The following is a 20,195-nucleotide window of genomic DNA, read 5'->3' as shown; positions in this document are numbered from 1 at the left end:
CTATATTCCTCTTCTGCCTGTGGCGTGTGTTGTTCTGCTTACCCACAAGGCGTGGATGTAAGTGTAGTTAGCTCTCAACAGACTTTCACTAGGAAACCAAGTGTCTCAAAAAAAGTAGAAGTAGGAGGAAAGTTCGGTTGTCAGGTAGTAGCCATGGAAGATGTGCGGCCAGATCTTGCAGGAAAAATTAGATGACAGGTACCAGGTCACAAGTATTTTCAAGCCCAATGCATGTCTTAGTCAAGTGATAGAGGGTGTAGGATCATTGTGCAAGGGTTTTACAAAGCAGGATCATGTTGTGGTAATAGCTGGAGCGGGAAACAGTATTGATGGGGATCAGGGCTACAATATTGTGTGTGACCTGGTAAAAGTATCATCCGCATCGAACCGTACAAATGTTGGCTCGGTTCCTACTTTTATGCGGTTTGATCGGCCCCAATTCAACAGCTCTGTCAGGAGGGTCAATACGGAGCTAGATCAGCTACTTCGGGTGGCTACTTCTGGCATAGGTTTTGTTCCTGTTTGTGGTATTGTTAGATGGGACTTCAAAGAAATGGCCTGCATCTCAGTAGGAAAGGGAAGGGTAAACTGGCTGGGATGATAGCAAAAGCTTTATGGGGAAGGGGCACTGAAACTCATGAGAGTACTTCTTTTTTAGGCTAAGATCAGTGTCCAATCATTCAATATAGACTGAAATTAAGTTTAATGAAAAGCTCAGACAGGTAGGTACTAGAGATGTTAAAATATCATGAGATCGTCATAACAGTACAGTGTAAAATAATTTTAGTACGTTCGAAGATTCTCATAAAAGCACAGTGAAAAATAATGGTAGTACAGGGTGGCGCAGGGAAACGGGAAATTTCGAAATAACGTCATTTCCATGAATAAATTCATAAAACTAGTAATTTATTAGCGAAAGTGAATGTATTCCGTATGCCATTATTCAGTATGTCTTTACAATCAAAATGTCCAAAAGTGTCTCTTTACTTTTTAAAGATGACATCGGAAAGATGTGCTCCCATTCGGCGTTCACACTCTAACAGCCTGTATTAAAAACTCTGGAATGTGCGGTGTAGCAAATCTTGGGGAATGGCAGTGATTTCGTTTTCAATGTTCTCCTTCAGTTCATGGAATGTTGCAGGACGTGTACGGTACACCTTGCCTTTAAGATATCCCCACAGGAAGAAGTCGCAGACACTAAGATCAGGGGATCTCGCAGGCCATGCAATGTCACCGTTACGTGAAATAATGCGTCTTCCAAACAACTGACGAACTGCTGCCATCGATTGTCGAGCAGTGTGTGACGTGGCTCCGTGCTGCTGAAACCACATGTTTTCGACGTTAAGATTAAGCTCGCACAGTCCCGGTGTAAAGAATGTTTGAAGCATTTCAACATATCGAGCGGATGTTACTGTCACTGCACTATCATCCTCACGTTCAAAATAATAAGGTCCGATAACACCATGACATGATACAGTACACCATATTGTGACCTTGGCGCTATGTAGTGGTCGCTCGTGAAACTCACAAGGATTGTCCTGTGCCCAATAACGAAAATTCTGTTTGTTCACGAATCCGTTCAGGTGGAAATGGGCTTCGTCTGATATCCATAAGTTACCAAGGAAATTCGCGTCCTCGTTGATTTTAGCCAATATCTGGCTACTAAACTCCATACGTGACGCTGGGTCTCGTTCATGTAAGTGTTGCACAATCTGCAACTTATAGGGATGGAAGTCTAATTCGTGCGGTATTCTTTGTAAGCTTCATCGCTTAATCCCTAGCGAAGATGCATGCTGTGGAACGGAGCGGCGAGGACTTCTCTCGATTGCAGCTCTAGCAGCTGCAATGTTCTCTGGGATACGTACCGCTGGAATGCCACCTGGAGGTTTCTTTTTCACAGCAGATCCTGTTTCTTCAAAATTACGCACCCACATTGTAATCGCATGTGCAGATGGGACACGTCCATGACGTCCAAGCTGGTAATGTTGTCGAAATGTTCTCTGCGCAGCAGTCGCACTATCACCATTTTTGTAAAACGCTCTCACAGCTACTGCACATTCCGCACCAGTCCAATTCTTTATGATTACCAAATGGCAATGCGTTCACATCAGTCATGGAGGTATACCTCTATGACATCAATTGTGCAAAGTTTCGAACATCTGCCGGTGCTAGAGTGCTGCCAACTGTAAGGTTCAAAATTTCCCATTCCCCTGTGCCAACCTGTATATTGCATCAGAATATAAGGGGATTAAAAAACAAAGTAGATGAGCTTGCTGTTTGTTTAGAAGATATAGAAACTGGGTGGAAAGATGTACTATGCCTCTCTGAACATCATATAGTCACAGGTACGGAAATGGTAAATATAGGTGGATATAAGCTTTCAGCACATGTAAATAGATACACTATGGAGAGAGGGGGAGTTGCCATATATGTTAAAATCTGTAATAGTTTGAAAAATTTAGACACTAAAAAAATAGTGTAGCTTAAACTAAATAATGAGACCTTTATAATTGTACCTTTATAATTGTAGGTCCCCACTCGGCAATTTTCAACTATTTTTGAAAAATATGGATTCTTTATTGTGCTACCTGTGAAACAGAAGGAAGCAAATTATTGTTTCTGGGGATTTCAATGTAGATTTTCTGAAAGAGTCCGATAGAAAGCTTGGCCTTGAAGCATTACTTGGTTCTTTCAATTTGACATCAGTTACTGATTTTTCCTACTTGGGTGGAATAGGAATGTTTTCATAAACCAAGATTAATCACATAAAAACTTTTCCTGTTAAGAATTGCCTCTCTGATCTTGATGCACAGCAAGTTACAGTATATGACATAGGTCCAAACAGTAATGGAAAACAATCCTCCAAAACAATGTGTTCTATTAACGATTTAACAATTGAAATTTTAAGGAAAGCTTGCACCAGTTAGAATGAGATGAGGCATACAGGGAACCTGACACTAATTTAAAATTTAACCTATTTCAAGATGCCTCTGTGAGTATATTTAAAAACAATTTCCCTAAGAAAACAGTGAAATGTAATTGTGAGAAACCATCTAAAAAGCCATCGCTTACTATAGGGATAAAAATATTTTGTAAACAGAAATGTGAAATGTATCTTACAGCTAGAAGGAGTAATGATCCACAAACAGTGAAACATTGCAAAAACTACTGCACTTATTAAGAAAAGGTATTAAAAAGTTCAAAAGTATGTGCATTAATGTCTGAGATTAGCACATCTGATAATAAAATTAAAACAATTTGGTATATTGTTAAAAGGGAAACAGGGCAACTGAGAGAACAGGAAGACTGTATTTCTAACAAACACAATGAGAAATTTGCTAACAAGAAGCCAGAAGTAGAAAACATTTTTAATAATCATTTTTAAGTGTTGTAGAGATAATAGGATCCAGCTACTCATTAGAAAATGCAAGGCAGTATCTGGAAGAGGCAGTACCTATGCCATTTAATAAAACTGAAATTCAACCCACCACTCCTACTGATATTAGGAAAATAATAAATTCACTCAAAAGTAAAAGCTCACATGGAACTGATGGCATTTCCAACAGAGTACTAAAAGCTTGTTCCCAACAAATAAGTAGGATTCTCAGCCACATATGTAGTAGCTCACTGAAATAGGGTATTTTTTCAGATAGGCTGAAATACCCTACTCTTAAACCACTGTATAAAAAAGAGGATAGGTCTGCTGCTAACAACTACCACCCAATCTCACTTTTGACAGCTTTATCCAAAATTCTTGAAAAAGTAATGTACTCTAGAGCAGCATCACATATTTGTAAAAATGAAGTACTAACAAAATGTCAATTTGATTTTTAGAAAGGCTTTTCAACAGAAAATGCTATATATGCTTTTACTGATCAAATATCAAATACATTGAATAACTGAACATCACCCATTGGGATATTTTGTGATCTCTCAAAGGCTTTTGATTGTTTGATTATGAAATTCTTCTAGATAAGTTTAATTATTGTAGTATGAGTGGGACAGTGCACAAGTGGTTAAATTCACATCTAACTGGAAGAATGTAGAAGGTTGAAATTAACAGTACAGATAGTCTGCAAAATTCAGCAGATTCCTCTAATTGGGGAGGTATCCAGAATGGTGTCCCACAGGGTTCAGTCTTGGGTCCTTATTGTTCTTAATACATATCAATGACTTGGCAATCTGTATTCATGAAGATGCAAGGCTAGTACTTTTTGCTGATGGTACAAGTACAGTAATCACACCCAAAAAACAAGAATCAGCTGAGGAAATTGTAAATGTCTTTCAGAAAATTATTAAGTGGTTCTCTGCAAATGGACTCTCAACTAAATATTGAGAAAAGACAGTTTAGACAATTCTGTGCAGTAAATGGCATAAAATCATTGATGAATATAGACAATGAACAGAAATCTGTTGCTAATGCAGAATATTCAAAATTTATGAGTGTAAGCACTGATGGGAAATTGAATTATAAGAAACACATTGATGATCTGCTGAAGTATTTAGGTGCAGCCACTTACAATGTTAGCATTATTGCAAATTTTGGTGATAAACACATCAGTAATTAGCTTACCATGCCTATTTTCATTCACTGCTTTCATATGGCATTATATTTTGAGGTAATTTATCATTAAGGGAAAAAGTATTCATTGGACAAAGGCGTATTATAACAATAATAGCTCGAGTCCCCCCAAGATCACCTTGCAGACATATATTTAAGGAACTCAAGATATTCACAGTACTTTCGCAATACGTATATTAACTTATGAAATTTTTTATTAATAACCCATCTCAATTCAAAAATTAATTGCGAAGTGCACAGCTACAACATTAGAGGAATGGATGATCTTCACTATCATCTTCACTATCCTGGGTTAAATCTCACTTCGGCACAGAAATGGGTGAATTATGCTGCCACAACAGTCTTTGGTCATTTGCCATATAGCATAAAAAGTCTGACAGATAGCCAACCAACATTCAAAAGCAAATTTAAAGAATTTCTGAATGGCAACGCTTTCCGCTCAGTAATTGAATTATTAGATATGAAGGAGTCACTGTAAAAAAAAAAGAAAAAAGTTAATTAATTATTTTGTGTAAAGAAAACTTATGTTAAAGTGACACATTCGGCATCATTACGAAATGTCATATTGGTGATCTTCAGAACAAGTATTTATGTATGTATGTACAACAAGCAAACGTCATCAACCACTTGCGCCGCCAAGTTCTTGCACACATTCCACGGAAAGTTGTGGTTAACACAATGATCAAGGTATCTTCATTTAGAGGTTTGTTCAGTAAGGTATTTTTGTCGCAGTATTTTTGATAAGAAACTTCCTATACTTCATTTCTCTGGCGGCTGTTCTGCGAAAACAATCTTTCTTTTAATATTTCTGTGTTTTTCGCGTGACCAACACTTTTGGAAAGAAGCTGCCTCAAACTCCAGAAATATTATACTCTGGTTACTAAGACGTTAGGCCAAAGTGTTTAGGTATCTAATTGATTGCTTCTGTCTACCATTCTTCAAGTAGAACTCCACATATTAAATCTTCATTCCGATGTAACATAACATACATTTTTTTGTTAAAACTTAAGACTGCTTGAAATTTCAATTTTTTCTTCATACCAATCATTCATCGACTCAGTCAGTTGTTATCATAAAATTCAAGTTTTTGCTTTTGCTTTCCTTTTGAGGTATTATGCCTATTGTTGCTACATCTGCAGTACAGTACAGATAGTCTGCAAAAATCAGCAGAGTCCTCTAAGTGGGGAGGTATCAAGAATGGCATCCCATAGGGTTCAGTCTTGGGTACCTTATTGTACATGTCCCTTATTGTACATGTAATACATCTTGTGAGGGGCAGATTCCGTGAGCTTACTGCACGAAACTGAGGAGGTGAAAGGCCTGCACTAATTACTTTTGAACGTTTTTCCGGAAGAAGCTTCCTGTACTAACTAAACTAGATAAACATCGAAGACAGAGGTCGAAATGTCTCGACTAAGCCACCTAGTTCCTCCCACAAGACTGTATTGAAATTAATATGAACTAATAAGAACACCAACACATAACATACACAATGTGCAAATCCTCTTAAAACTGAGCTGAACGTGAGCTGACATGAGGACAATGAGACGCGGTGGGTCGCAAGTGACACCGCGCCTACTGTCTCAGCCGATTTACGCAGTCCCTGCTTAAAGCGCGTCTGGACGCAGACTATGTTCACTGTATGGGAAGATGTATGGTGCCAGGGAAGCGACGGAATCCGCCTGGGCTGGTTTTTCTTATAAGGGGACCTTATGACCCCACTCTCTTCGACTTTCTCTGTACTTGTACGAGCTGATCCTCAGTGCACAGATAGCAATTTCCTAAAGCTGTACGAAGCAATTTTTATACAAAGTCGAAAAACATCAAATTTCATGATTTCAAAATTTGGATAACTTAACTAAAAACTACCTCGAGGATTTTTAAAGAGCTGCCATTAGCCTAGGTCGTAGCATAGAAGTTTTATAATCTCTGGTGTAGCCACTTTTTTCTCTTGTTTGAATTCATTACCGACATATTTTGAAATGGATATGTTGATTAACTAATACTGATTACAATTTGTAGTACAGATAACACCTTTCTATATGTTAGTTACTAATCGAATAAAAAACCTAGTATTTAGAAAAGATTGAAATCTGGCACAAAATTGCAACACATCAAACAGAAAATAAAATACTTTTCTATTTGTCGAGACTGAATAGTGTTCTTGACATACGCTTGTTATTTTCAGGTGTGCCCCAGAGAAGGGTGTTGGGACCATCGCTGTTCATGTTGTATATTAATAATCTTTGAGACGAGATTAATAGTAACGTCAGACTTTTAGCCTATGATACAGTCATTCATAATGAAGTACTATCTGAGAAAAGCTGCACAAATATCCATTCAGATCTTTATAGGATTTCAAACTGGTGAAAAGATTGGCAACTTCCTTTTAAACACTCATGGATGCAAAACTGTACACTTCACAAAAGAAAAAAAAGGAAAAAAAAGAAAAAAGAAGAAAACAAAAACATAGCATGGTATGACTGCAATATCAGTGCAGTGGAATCGGTGAAATCGTACAAATACCTAGCTGTTACAGTTTGTAGGGGTATGAAGTAGAACGTTCATGTACGCTCAGTCGTAAGGAAAGCAGATGGCAGACTTCAGTTCATTGGTAAAATACTACAGAAATGTAGTCAGTCTACAAAGGAGACTGTATTCAAAACACTCGTGGTGCCAATTATGGAATATTGCTCAAGTGTGTGGGACCCTTACCAAGTAGGACTACCTGGGCATATTGAACGCATACAGAGAAAAGCAGCACGAATGGTCACAGGTTTGTTTGACCCAGCAGAGAGTGTCACAGAGACGCTGAAGAAACTGAATTGGAAGACACTTGAAGATGGATGCAACGATCCCGAGAAAGTCTACGATCGAAGTTTCTACAATGAGCTTTAACTGATGAAACTGGGAATGTACTACCCTCCTTGATACTGCTTGAATATGGGTCGCGAAGACAAGATTAGATGTATTACAGCATGGATGGAATTATTTAAACAATCATTCTTCCAATGCTACATACGTGAATGGAACGAGAAGAAACCATAATAACTGGCACAGTACGACGTACCCCCTGCCGTGCACTTCACAGTGGTTTGCGGAAAGTAGATGTAGACTGCATTTTGTACTTCACGAGCAAAGTTTAATTTATTTTCATGCTATTAGTAAGCGAAAATAAAAATGTTATTTTCATTAAAAATTGTGAGTCAGTATTTATTAAGATTTACTTTGAAAATAAAAACATAGAATTCAAATAAAAGTGTAAAAAATGTCACTGTTAGCGTGAATCGAACCCCAAGTTTCGCGATAACATGACTTTTATGCTACGAACTTGGCTAACAGTGGCTCTGTTAAAATACTCGAAATGTTTTCAACTTAACAGTGCTGCATAATCTTCAAATATTTGAGGGTGACTTTTTTCGTGTTCGTCTGGGAATTGTTTCTTACTGCTTTAGGAAACTGATGTCCAGAAACTAATTTTCAAAACCTGAAAGTATGAAAAAAACTGAAGAGCGCCTATCCTCATTAGATACGCGGGCGAAACCTCACCATGTAGGGAGGCAAAAGGAAACCGCGATGAAAAGGACCTGAGCACTGAGTGAGAACTCCTGACACAGTAGTGCAGAAGTAATGCGAAGTTGATGCACCAGGACTTACAGAAGACGGGAGACCACACAAACGAGAAGTTAAGACGGGGTCTGTCTGGTGTCGCCCACTGCCTGTGTAACTGATTATGTGCGCCAGCGCATCCAAGTGCCAAGCAGCTGATGCTACTAAGTAACACAATTATTACCTCAGCAAGGCTGACGCCGTTACTTGTCAACACGATGAGGTCAGAGCTATTGTTTCCCATCAAGGCTGATGGCTTCAAGCTAGAGTAACATTTTTGTGTTAGGGTCTATACACAGATAGTAACAGAACGATATTGACAAACTTCTGTGAGCGCTAGGGGGTGTTCTTTCTTTTGGATTCATTGGCTTTTGGGATGTGCCCATTCAGCCACCTCAGTAGTAGAATGTCAGTTATGACCATACGAATGTAAGGACAAGATGACAGTTAGTCCACGAGTGGAGAAAATCTCTGACCCAGCCGGAAATCCAAGCAGGGCCCCTTCACTTAAACATCCGCCATGCTGAACATGCAGCTACCAGACAAACCGATTACATGAAACCAGGTCTGGAAGTGTCAACAGACGATGCTAGGGAGAGTCCAAACTATGGGGCCCAACAAGCAGATACGTTGTTTTGGCTGACGTGGATATGCTCGGCGCCATATAACGACCTGAATATTGTCTAAGCTATCACGAAAGTTCCAATTGCGGACCGTTAGTATACAGACTAAAGTGTGCTGCCAAAGACGTGGCAAAGCAATGGACGTTCGCCGGTATAAATTCCACACTATGTAGTATCGTTAGAAGACGTTCCTGGACATTCCCAATTGTTTCTTCAAGACACCAACAACAGTTCCTCGAAGTTTTTCCGTTACACATACTGTATATTGGCCCTGCTTTCAAGGGAACACATATAATACTTAACATACAATAAGTCTTCTACTCATGCCAAACGGCTCTGAGTTGCAAGGGCAGTTGTTCGATTACCTTATTTCATAGAAAATATCATTTAATAATACATTTTTTTGTTTTATGCATCACGAAATACAGGTAGACAGAATCAAATATATATTCGGACACCTGCGTAGGTGAAGAATCAGATCTTCATTTCTACAGTCGAGTCAGTTGAAAATGGATGGTACCTCCGAAACATATCCTAACTTTGAAGTAAAAAATAAGTAAATCACAGTTGAGCCTAAAATATATCTCCAGGAGAGGAAAAATTCCTGTAACGAAATAGTCAATACAAATTTCTGGTCTATTGTACAATACGAACTTCTGAATGTGTGACACCATAGAGCCGACCACATGAAAGCAATCATTTGCTTCAGTATGGTTGTAACATTTTTTGCGATGTTATCGTCGAGCAGAATACGTACGTATAACATGTAGGATACAAGTTCCTCATCTCATCATTTATTTTGGAATAGAGGGGGTACTTACAAATAAAGAAGGGAGGTTTATGTAAGTTCGTAGGCTTCCAAGGGGAGTGTCATTTTGAATAAAAGACGAATACAATGAAGGGGAGCGCAGCAAGTCGGGAATTTAGTTACTTTAGTGCTTTAAAATGATTTCATTCAGAAGCTCTGTGTTTCTGTACTTGTCTACTGTAGGCCTACAATATACTCAGTTCGTAATGGGTGACATATAAATTTCGAAATATTTTGTATTGAAACTTATTATTTAGCATTTAGTGACCAATATTGTAAACGAGAAGAATGTAATTGACTTCAAGGAAACATGTTATTTAAAGAGAAAATCAGAAAATATAAGTAAAACAGAGATTAATTTCTACACGGACGAAAGTTATTTGGTTTAAGTATGCCAAACGTTAATGGAAACGTTGTGTTTCTACTGACGAAAAAATAACCTATTTTCATCGAGAAATATTTGTATTAAAAATATTGTCTACAGTACAAACTTTGGAATTCCGTCAACTTCAGTTACAAATTTGAAATAAATTTAAAAAGCAAATAGCACACTTTTCTTACAAAAACTGTATTTCTGAAAATATATATGTATTTTTATTAAAATTCAGGTTCTAATTAGAAAATTATAGTAATTGAAAGAGTGTAATTTAGGGGAAGGTTCTGGTTAGAAGAGGCAGGTTACAACCAGAAACGAAGTGTGGCAGCTGCCAAGTTTTGTAGTTCAGTCAATCTCTTGTCCTCAGTACTTCGACATGGAGATCCTTGAGTTATTAAGATGAGATCCGACATTTTTTGTGTTGTCTATTTTCACCATATTCTTTTTTGAAAAGTATTTTTTGGGAAAAAGTAAATGTCAAGAAAGACTGTGGAGCAAAATACTGCGATCGATAACAAATTCGTCGCTGTAGACGACAATATGTAAGCGAGCTGCTAATGATCTGCAAGAGAGCCAGAAAGAGAAGTAAAATCTCTTAGTGTTTGTCATAATTTCCCTCAAGTTATAATTATGTAGCGCAACATTGATTTTAGATTTACCCAAAAGTGCACTCGTATGAAATAATGTTTAATTTCACGCTTATCACTATTTTGGAATAGGTACATTACAGTACGGTTTCCTTGTCCTGGATTATTACGATTTGTGTAGCTGATCAGGGAAGGAATATTGCAAGTCGGAAGGACGGTGTCATTTCGTCACTACAAGGCATGGAAAAAAGTGTGTTGGGAAACAGTCTGAAAAGCTAGTAAGATTGTTGCAGGGTACGTTCGGTTGCAAAACAATTGCGAAGAAAAAAATTCGATACATTGCGCCATTACCGAGTTAACTAGCATTGAGGTTGGCCAGTCGGGCCGTCGCGCGCAAATTCGAGTGGCCCGCCAGAAATGTTGTCGTCAAACGTGTCCTCTGTAAGTCTCTTAAAACAGAACAACAAAACGATAAGAAAATTGGAGACGGGACGATAGAAAGCCGTCGGCACACGGACCGTGCAACCGAACGTTGAGCGTTGAGTGTGCCAAGTTTCTGACGTCATAGCGTGGAATAGCACGTTCGGGAGTCTTTCCGAACGTGCAGAGTAATATCTAGCATGTCAGATATTCTGAGTGTGCGTCTGAGCGTTGACCAATGAGATGGCACAACGCCACCTACGTCACATGCACGCCGTCTTCCTTCAGTACAGAGTTGTGAGGCGCCATATTGGCATTCATTTCAAGCCTATACGTATATATGTCGTTTCTGGGCACCAGCAAATTGAGAATCACTGGAAAACCCATTGTTAACTGTGTGATTCGTTCCAATAAAATAATGAGAAACATCATATTCGTGGCAAAAGAATTATTGTTAACTTGCGTATTATGAGAGTATGCTATGTGAAGGCAGCAACACACTGTAGATCCACCCAAAACGCATTGTTCTAGGTACAATTTGTTATAATTAAATTTCAATTAGTAACACATCTACGATTAAGGTTTTCAGCAAGTGCTAACATGCTATGATTTACGGTTCAAAGAATGTTGTTGGTTTAGCTGAGTGAGTAGCGTCACTGATCTGTATGTAGTTTCAAATTTGGGCAGCGGTTTGTGACTCGACACTTCCAAATTTTTTTCCTAACATTTGCGTTTTTATTAGGTTCTGATACTTTATTATTAGTTTAATATAGGTATATACTATACTATTTGATGTTATGTAAACAGTTCACCTTTTTTTGAAGGGTGACTTTGTTCGATTGGCTTAATCTATAGGACAGCTTGCGCTACTTGTATAAAGATATTTTGCTCCTTTTTCGTTTACCATTCGTAATTCACATGTTGCAAAGATTCTGCTACTGGGTAGGAACAGTGTCCAAGTCAGGTTGACCTTAGGGTTTTACTAAAATGTGGGAATGATGAAATAATGTTTATCTTATGTGGTGCTCTGAGCACTATGGGACTTAACTTCTAAGATCATCAGTCCCCTAGAACGTAGAACTACGCAAACCCAACTAACCTAAGGACATCACACACATCCATGCCCGAGGCAGGATTCGAACCTGCGACCGTAGCGGTCATGCGGTCCCAGACTGTAGCGCCTAGAACTTCTCGGTCACCACGGCCAGCTCTTATGTGGAGAAGTATTGCAAATTTGTATCGCACTGTTAGTAATGGAACTTTTATAAGCCTATGTCCTTATTGATTGGACATGATATTTTCCTTCTGGTGGACGATAGACGAAATGTGCGTTTTAATAGAGCTAACATGGGAATTTTACGCGCGCCCGTTGAGTGAACAGTGTGATTTACGAACTAGAAACATCCCTCAAACTGCCGCTGGAGTGCGCTGCGATCTCATATATCACGTTGGGGCCAACATACCTTATGCACAAGTCGCGTCATTTCTGAACGTTCAGCAGCACGTTGAACTTGGCACACTCAACGTTGACGTTCGACAGCATGACCCGTGTGCCGATGGCTTTAAGCCGTTGGCACACGGACCATGCTGTCGAGCGTTAACGTTGAGAGTGCCAAGTTCAATGTGCTGCTGAACGCTCAGGAATGATGCGACTTGTGCATAAGGTACGTGGGCCCCAACGTGGTATATGATATCGCAGCACACTCCAGCGGCAGTTTGAGGGATGTTTCTAGTTCGTAAATCACACTGTTCACTCAACGGGCGCGCGTAAAACTCACATGTTAGCTCTATTAAAACGCACATTTCCTCCATCGTCCACGAAAAGGGAAGTACCATGACCAGTAAGTAAGGACACAGGCTTATAAAAGTTCCATTACAAACAGTGCGGTACAAATTTGGAATACTTATCCGCATAAGATAAACATTATTTCATCATTCCCACATGTTAGTAAAACCCCAAGGTCTGTCTTCCTCGATCACTGTTCCTACCGAGTAGCATAATCCTTGTGACATATGAATTATGAAGCGTAAAAGAAAAAGGAGCAAGATGTCTTTATACAAGTAGCGCAAGCTGTCCTGTAGCTTAAGCCAATCGAACAAAGCCATCCCTCAAAAAAAAAAAAAGTGAACTTATATTTACATAACATCAAATATTATAGCATATACTGATATTAAACTAATAATAAAGTATCAGAAACTAATAAAAACGCGAATGTTAGGAAAAAAAATTTGGAAGTGTTGAGACATGAACTACCGCTTCAACAAAAACTCTTTCCTGGACAGAGACGCTACTCATTACACTTTTTTTTTTTTTTTGTAACCTCATTTTGTTCGTTATAGTTCGTTGCAATTGTTCATGGCAGACGTCCCCAGACGCCCTTTGAAGTTCGGTATTGATCCATTCAGTCAGTTTTTTTTTATTACAGAGGGCAGCTAACCCTCTGACCGAACACGCTGAGCTACCGTGTCGGCACTAAACCATCAACATGCTACTTGTACTTAGTCACACTGTGTTACGTCTTGCTAAAAACGTTAATCATAGATAATTATGTTACTAATTGAAATTTAATTATAACAAATTGTACCAAGAACAATGCGTTTTGGGTGAATCTTCAGTGTGTCGCTGCCTTCAAATAGCCTACTCTCATAATACACAAGTTACAATAATTCTTTTGCCACGAATATGATGTTTCTCATTATTTTATTGGAATGAATCACACAACTAACAACGGGTTTTCCAGTGATTCTCAATTTGCTGGTGCTCAGAAACGGCATATATACATATAGGCTTGAAATGAATGCCGATATGGCGCCTTATAACTCTGTAGTGAACGGAGACGCGTGCATGTGACGTAGGTGGTGTTGTACCATCTCATTGGTCAATGCTCAGACGCACACTCAGAATATCTGACATGCCAGATATTGCTCTGCACGTTCGGAAAGACTCCCAAACGTTTTATTCCACGCTATGACGTCAGAAACTCGGCACGCTCAACGCTCAACGTTCGGATGCACGGCCCGTGTGCCGACGGCTTAAGGATGGAACCCGAGGCAGTAGCTGAGCAATATCGTGGGGTGTCATGCACGCTATAACAACTGATGGTATCTGGCGGGCCGCTCGAATTTGAAGATGCGACAGCCTGCTTGGCTAAGTTTAATGCTAATTAAGTCAGTAACGAGGCAACGCAACGAATTTTTTCCTTAACAATTATATCTGATCACAGTCTACGCTGCAGTACACTTGACAAGCTCTTCAGACTGTTTCTGACCACCCTCGCATACGACATCCACGTTTAGTGTGTTGTAGACGTTGGCGCAGCCGCGTTGTGCGAGCTGGGAACTAGTGGAGCCCGCGTGTTGACACCGTGTGGGCGCCTCGCCCCTCCCCCAGCAGCTTGTCTGCGGTACTCACGGGCCGCCGGGCACACGGCGAGTGGCGACGGCGTGCGGCGTTGCGACGCCGGGCACGGCGACAGCGTGCGGCCTGCTGCAACAGAGGGGAGGGGGGCGCTGACGACGCCAGTAACACGCGCCAGGAGGGTCACTGACACTCTAATCAGCACCGGCGTCGCAGCGTACGGTGTCTGACAGTGTCAGGATATGTGACACTGTTCACAGTAGTTACTCGTCGGGCAGTTTGTGAGGTATAACTCCGCCTTTTCCTCGGTACTACTCGAGACAAATATAGGGTGGTCGGAAATTCCCGTTAGGGCTTGTAGAGGGGAGTGAGTAAATCGTATTTTCGATAGGTACCAATGTAAGGAAACGTCACCCACGGTCTTAGGCGCTAAAGTCATGGACTGTGCGGCTGGTCCCGACGGAGGTTCGAGTCATCCCTCGGGCATGGGTGTATGTGTTTTTCCTTAGGATAATTTAGGTTAAGTATTGTGTAAGCTTAGGGACTGATGACCTTAGCAGTTAAGTCCCATAAGATTTCACACACATTTGAACATTTTTGAAACGTCACCCAACGAGACAACAGAGCGTCAAAGTTATAGGCGCGGGTGTCTGTAAATGTACGTATACACGGGGTGATTCCGTGATGATGTTACAGACTTTCTAGGATCCTGGAGAACGATAAATGTATTAATTTGAATTAAGGATACCTCTACCGGAAACGAACAAGTCGAAAGTCATAAACGAAAACCGTTCTGATACCTCTGACTGTTGAATACATGGTTCAAATGGCTGTGAGCACTATGGGACTTAACTGCTGAGGTCCCCTAGAACTTAGAACTACTTAAACCTAACTAACCTAAGGACATCACACACACCCATGCCCGGGGTAGGATTCGAATCTGCGACCATAGCGGTCGCCCGGTTCCAGACTGTAGCGCCTAGAACCACTCGGCCACCCCAACCGACAATATGTCCAATAAATGTGGGCTCTAAAGTGCGTACCTTAACAGCTATGAACACTTTCTCAGTAGAGGAGATGTGCTCGGAGCCATTTGAGCCTTTTTTTTATTGGACATTTTTTCTTGTTTTTGTCCATACTACCACCACTGAAAGTTACCAGCCCGACACTCTTCACAACACAAGAACCGGTTCATGTATTCAACTGTCAGAGGTATCAGTACGGTTTTAGTTTATGACTTTCGACTCATTCGTTTCCGGTACAGGGATCCTTATTTCAAATTAATACATTTATCGTTCTCCATCGCCCTAGAAAGTATGTAACATCATCACGGAATCACCCCGTGTATACGTACATTTACAGACACCCGCGCCTATAACTTTGACGCTCTTTATTCTCGTTGGGTGACGGTTCCGGACATGGGTTCCTGTTCAAAATACGATGTACTCACTCCCCTCTACAAGCCCTAAAAGTCTGTAAGGGGAATTTCCGACCACCCTGTATGATATGTGACCACACCACATTCGGTACTTTTTTCGTCTGTCTCATTGCCGTCAAGAAAGACGAAAACATGAGAATACGCTTATAAGGTGGCGGTATTTGCCGCCTTACAAGATCGATTAACGTAAATAATTTGGTCTATCAGATTAACACATTCCAAACAATAGAGACTCCAGGTAGGACTATCGGCAACGTAGGAAAAGACGTATTGCTACAAGGCTAAGTCAATTATTATCTGCAGAGTAGTTATAAAATTTTATTGTAATCAAATAGGAAACTTATAAGAACATCATTTTTCAACACAGTCCCCTTGCGTTTCAATGCACTTGGTCCATCGTTGTACAAGCTTCCTGATGCCCTCGTAAAAGAAGGTTCTCTGTTGAGCCGCGGGCCAGGAATGCACCTCTTCTTTCACTGCTTCGTCCGAGGCAAATCGACGGCCCCTTAATGCCTCTTTGAGTAGACCAAACAAGTGATAGTCAGAAGGGACAAGATCAGGACTATATGGAGGATGATCCAGTACTTCAAATTTGAGTTTCTGGAGCGTTTCAGCAGTGTGGGCAGCAGTATGTGGATGGGCATTGTCGCGTAACAACACAACACCTTTTGACAGCAATCCTCGGCGTTTGCTTCGGACTGCAGGCTTTAACCTGGCAATAAGCATCTCACTGTACCGTACACTGTTTATTGTTGTGCCCCTTCCCCATAATGTTCCAGTACTAGACGTTGTGCGTCCCAAAAAGCTGTAAGCATCAGTTTTCCTGCGGACTGTTGGGTCTTGAACTTTTTCTTGCACGGCGAATTTGGATGTTTCCATTCCATACTCCGCCGTTTACTCTCCGGCTCGTAATGATGGATCCACGTTTCGTCACCAGTAGTGATCACGGCTAAGAAGTTGTCCCCTTCCTTATCATAGCGATCCAAATGTTTTTTGCAGATGTCCAAGCGTGTTTGTTCATATCAACTGTGTGAGTTATTTTGGGACCCATCTTGCACAAACTGTATGAAACCCAAGTCTGTTGTGGATGATTTCGTAGACAGAACCGTCACTGATTGCAGACGGTGCGCCACTTCGTCAATAGTTAATCGTCTGTCTAAGAGAATCGTTTCACGTGAACACTCAATGTTTTCTTCATTTGTGGCGCTAAATTGTCGTCCGGCTCCTTCATCGTGCGTAACACTTGTGTAACCATTTCGGAATTTTTCAATTCATTCGTACACACTCCGTTGTGGCAAAACACTGTTCCTGTACTGTACTGAAAGTCTTCGATGAATTTTGGCCCCTGATACGCCTTCCGACCACAAAAAACGGATCACTGAACTTTGCTCTTCTTTGGTGTAAATAGACAGCGGAGCAGCCATGATTAACAGTGCGGCACTGATAACGAAACTAACCTAGCAGCTGGAAAATTGCAAAGATACAACAACGACTAATAAAGCATGCCTCGTCAACGTAAAACGACAGTACTACCAAAATAAACAAAAATATAACTAAATTGTGGATAATAATTGACTCATCCTCGCACTTAACAGTAAAAAGACACGTCAAGTTGCAGATAGGCACGATTAAAAGACACTGACATATACGAGAGCTTTCGGCCACAGCCTTTGTCAGTAAAAGAAACATATACACACACGTGCGCCATTCATGCACACACACAAGCAAGCACACCTCACGCACACACGACCGCCAATTCCAGCATCTCGGGCTTGAATGCAACATCACGCGGAATGCAAGCAGCATTCTGGAGGGGGGTGGGGAAGGGGAAGAGATAGTAGCGTACGGGTGGGGAGAAAGACGAGTGGGGAGAGAGAAGAACGCTGTCTGGTGGAGTGTGCAGGGACTACCCTGCCGACAGGTGCAACGTCAGGTCCGCAGCTCGTGGTCGTGCGGTAGCGTTCTCGCTTCCCGCGCCCGGGTTCCCGGGTTCGATTCCCGGAGGGATCAGGGATTTTCTCTGCCTCGTGATTACTGGGTGTTGTGTGATGTCCTTAGGTTAGTTAGGTTTAAGTAGTTCTAAGTTCTAGGGGACTGATGACCATAGATGTTAAGTCCCATAGTGCTCAGAGCCATTTGAACCATTTTTGCAACGTCAGGACGTTGTGGGAAGTGGGGAAAAAAGGAGTGAAAAAGCAGAGGAGCTGGGAAACATGGTCGGATGTATTGGCAGAGGCCTGAAAATAAGCAGAGTGGGAGACGAGAATGGGGAGGAGATGACAGGACACAGGGGGAGGAAGTTGTTGGATGGAGTGTGTGGGGACAGTACGTTCCTGTAGGTTGAGACTGGGTTAATTACGGGAGCAGAGAATGTATTGTAAGGGTAACTTCCATCTGCGCAGTTTAGAAAAGGTGCTGGTGGAGGGACTGTCCCCACACCCTCCACCCAACAGTTTCCAACCCCTCTGTCCCTTTCATATGAACCACGCCAGCATTCGTGACAAGCGCCTTACAGCAACGCTGGAAGACGTATATCTGGATGGCCCTGCTCACCAACGTGGATTCCGTGTGACAAGACCCGTTCCGATGACCGGGCAGCTGCCACGCATCTGCCTGTAATGCTTCCGCTGAACCTGGTGCCTGGAGTTGGAGACGACTTCTTCCACACTGTGACGATGTTCGAGTTGAGGGGAAGCCTAACTGATTCTCGATTACCGACGAAGCATCGTCGACAACAGTTCTGCCTACGACACTTTCTAGAGTTCGTCTGTTTGCTGCTTTTCTGTGTCCCTGTGTCCGTCAGACGGCGTCAATCCACGGATGAGGAAAGTACGCCGGGCATCGCCACGCGAACCGCCGACGCTTCTCTCGCTGCCAGTTCTAGCCGGTTCCCGATACACCGTCAGACCCCTGACTACGTAGAGGCCGACCCGCCGAGTGGTGGGGCTGGCTGCTACCCAGCAGTACACAGCGATTAGTTTAATCAAGAGCCAGCTGTTCACGAACTTCTGTCCTGGAGTGAACATTACCTGTTTTTCTATCTCATTTCCCGGTATTTATTTCCTGCTTTAGCTGTTCTGTATACTGAGCATCTAGTGAAAAGTAATTGCTGATATATCCGCTTTCAGTAGTGAAATTTATTTCTGTTTTAAAGAGCATGTAGGCATCGCGATGTCACTGGTTAATCAGAACTCTGCAGAACAGATTTCAGTATTCTGTTCCTTCATACAGGTGCCCCGCTCAAACCTCCCTGATTTCAAGGACCCAGGAGAGAAAAACCACAGTAGATACGACAACGAAAAATGCACCACATTCTAGAGCATTCAAAGAATTTATATTCCCATGTCAGAAGTGCCAAGTATCGACGCCAGAGTGCAGCATGGTCGCACGAAGTGAAAATGGCGGCTCCAAAGCAGCGCACGCAAGCACTAGTGTGGTTTGTAGAAACAAAATCGCCAATTACTGTGCAAAGAAATTATCGTCGTGTGTATGAATGTGATCCACATGATGTGAAAACAATTAAGGAATGGTATAGGAAGTTTCTTACAACAGGAAGTGTTCTGAAACATTCTGGCGGTGCTTGTTGTGGAGTTTCAGAAGAGAAAGCGGAGGATATCAGACAATCGTTTCACAGAAGCCCATGCAAGTCAATTCGTCAAGCAGCTAGGCACCCTGATGTACCTCAATCAACATTGCATCGTGTGGTTGACCAGCGTCTTCGTACGTGTGCTTACAAAGTGCAATTTCTGCAACATCTGACACCGAACGACAAACCGTGCCGACAACAATTTGCAGCAGATATGCTGCAACGTATTGGTACGGATGCCAGCTTCCTGGAAAGATGTTTATTCTCAAATGAGGCATCTATCAGGAAGAGTTAATAGGCATAATGTTCGGATTTGGGGTTCGCAAAATCCGCATGTTGTCACTGAACATGTTCGTGATAGGCCTAAACTAAACGTCTGTTGCGGGCTAATGCACGACAGGATTGTTGGACCGTTCTTCTTTGCGGAACAAACTGTGAATGAGCCAGTGTACCTGGACATGTTGGAACAGTTTGTGTACCCTCAGATACAAGAGTTGCAACCCAACATCACTTTCCAACAAGATGGAGCTCCGCCGCATTGGGCAACGGCTGTTCGCAAGTTCCTGGACAGGAAATTTCCCAGTCGTTGGATTGGACGCAGAGGACCCATTGCCTGGCCACCACGTTCACCTGAAATTACGCCACTTGATATTTTCATGTGGGGGGATTCGTGAAGGACTGTGTGTATGCGACCAAAGTGGAAAACATTCCTACGTTGCGACATCGTATCACTAATGCGGTTGCAGCAATAACAGAGGAAATGTTAAAAATAGCTTGGCAAGAAATTGAATATAGACTCGGTATTCTT

The 20,195-nt window shown here is 41.5% G+C and overlaps 1 protein-coding gene across 1 annotated transcript in view; it reads right to left on the bottom strand.

Annotated features, from left to right (window-relative positions):
• LOC124778040 (serine/arginine repetitive matrix protein 1-like) overlaps positions 1-20,195 on the bottom strand; it is a 197,184-nt gene that overhangs the window by 25,190 nt on the left and 151,799 nt on the right. Inside the window, exon 9 of the mRNA XM_047253617.1 lies at positions 14,418-14,492. Within this exon, the coding sequence (XP_047109573.1) occupies positions 14,418-14,492 (75 nt within the window). The remainder of the gene's footprint in view (positions 1-14,417; positions 14,493-20,195) is intronic.

This window comes from Schistocerca piceifrons, chromosome 1 (assembly GCF_021461385.2).
Source record: "Schistocerca piceifrons isolate TAMUIC-IGC-003096 chromosome 1, iqSchPice1.1, whole genome shotgun sequence".
Classification (NCBI taxonomy): Eukaryota; Metazoa; Arthropoda; class Insecta; order Orthoptera; family Acrididae; genus Schistocerca; species Schistocerca piceifrons.
The sequence above is the reverse complement of the archived record's forward strand: the minus strand, read 5'-3'. Positions and strand labels throughout refer to the sequence as shown.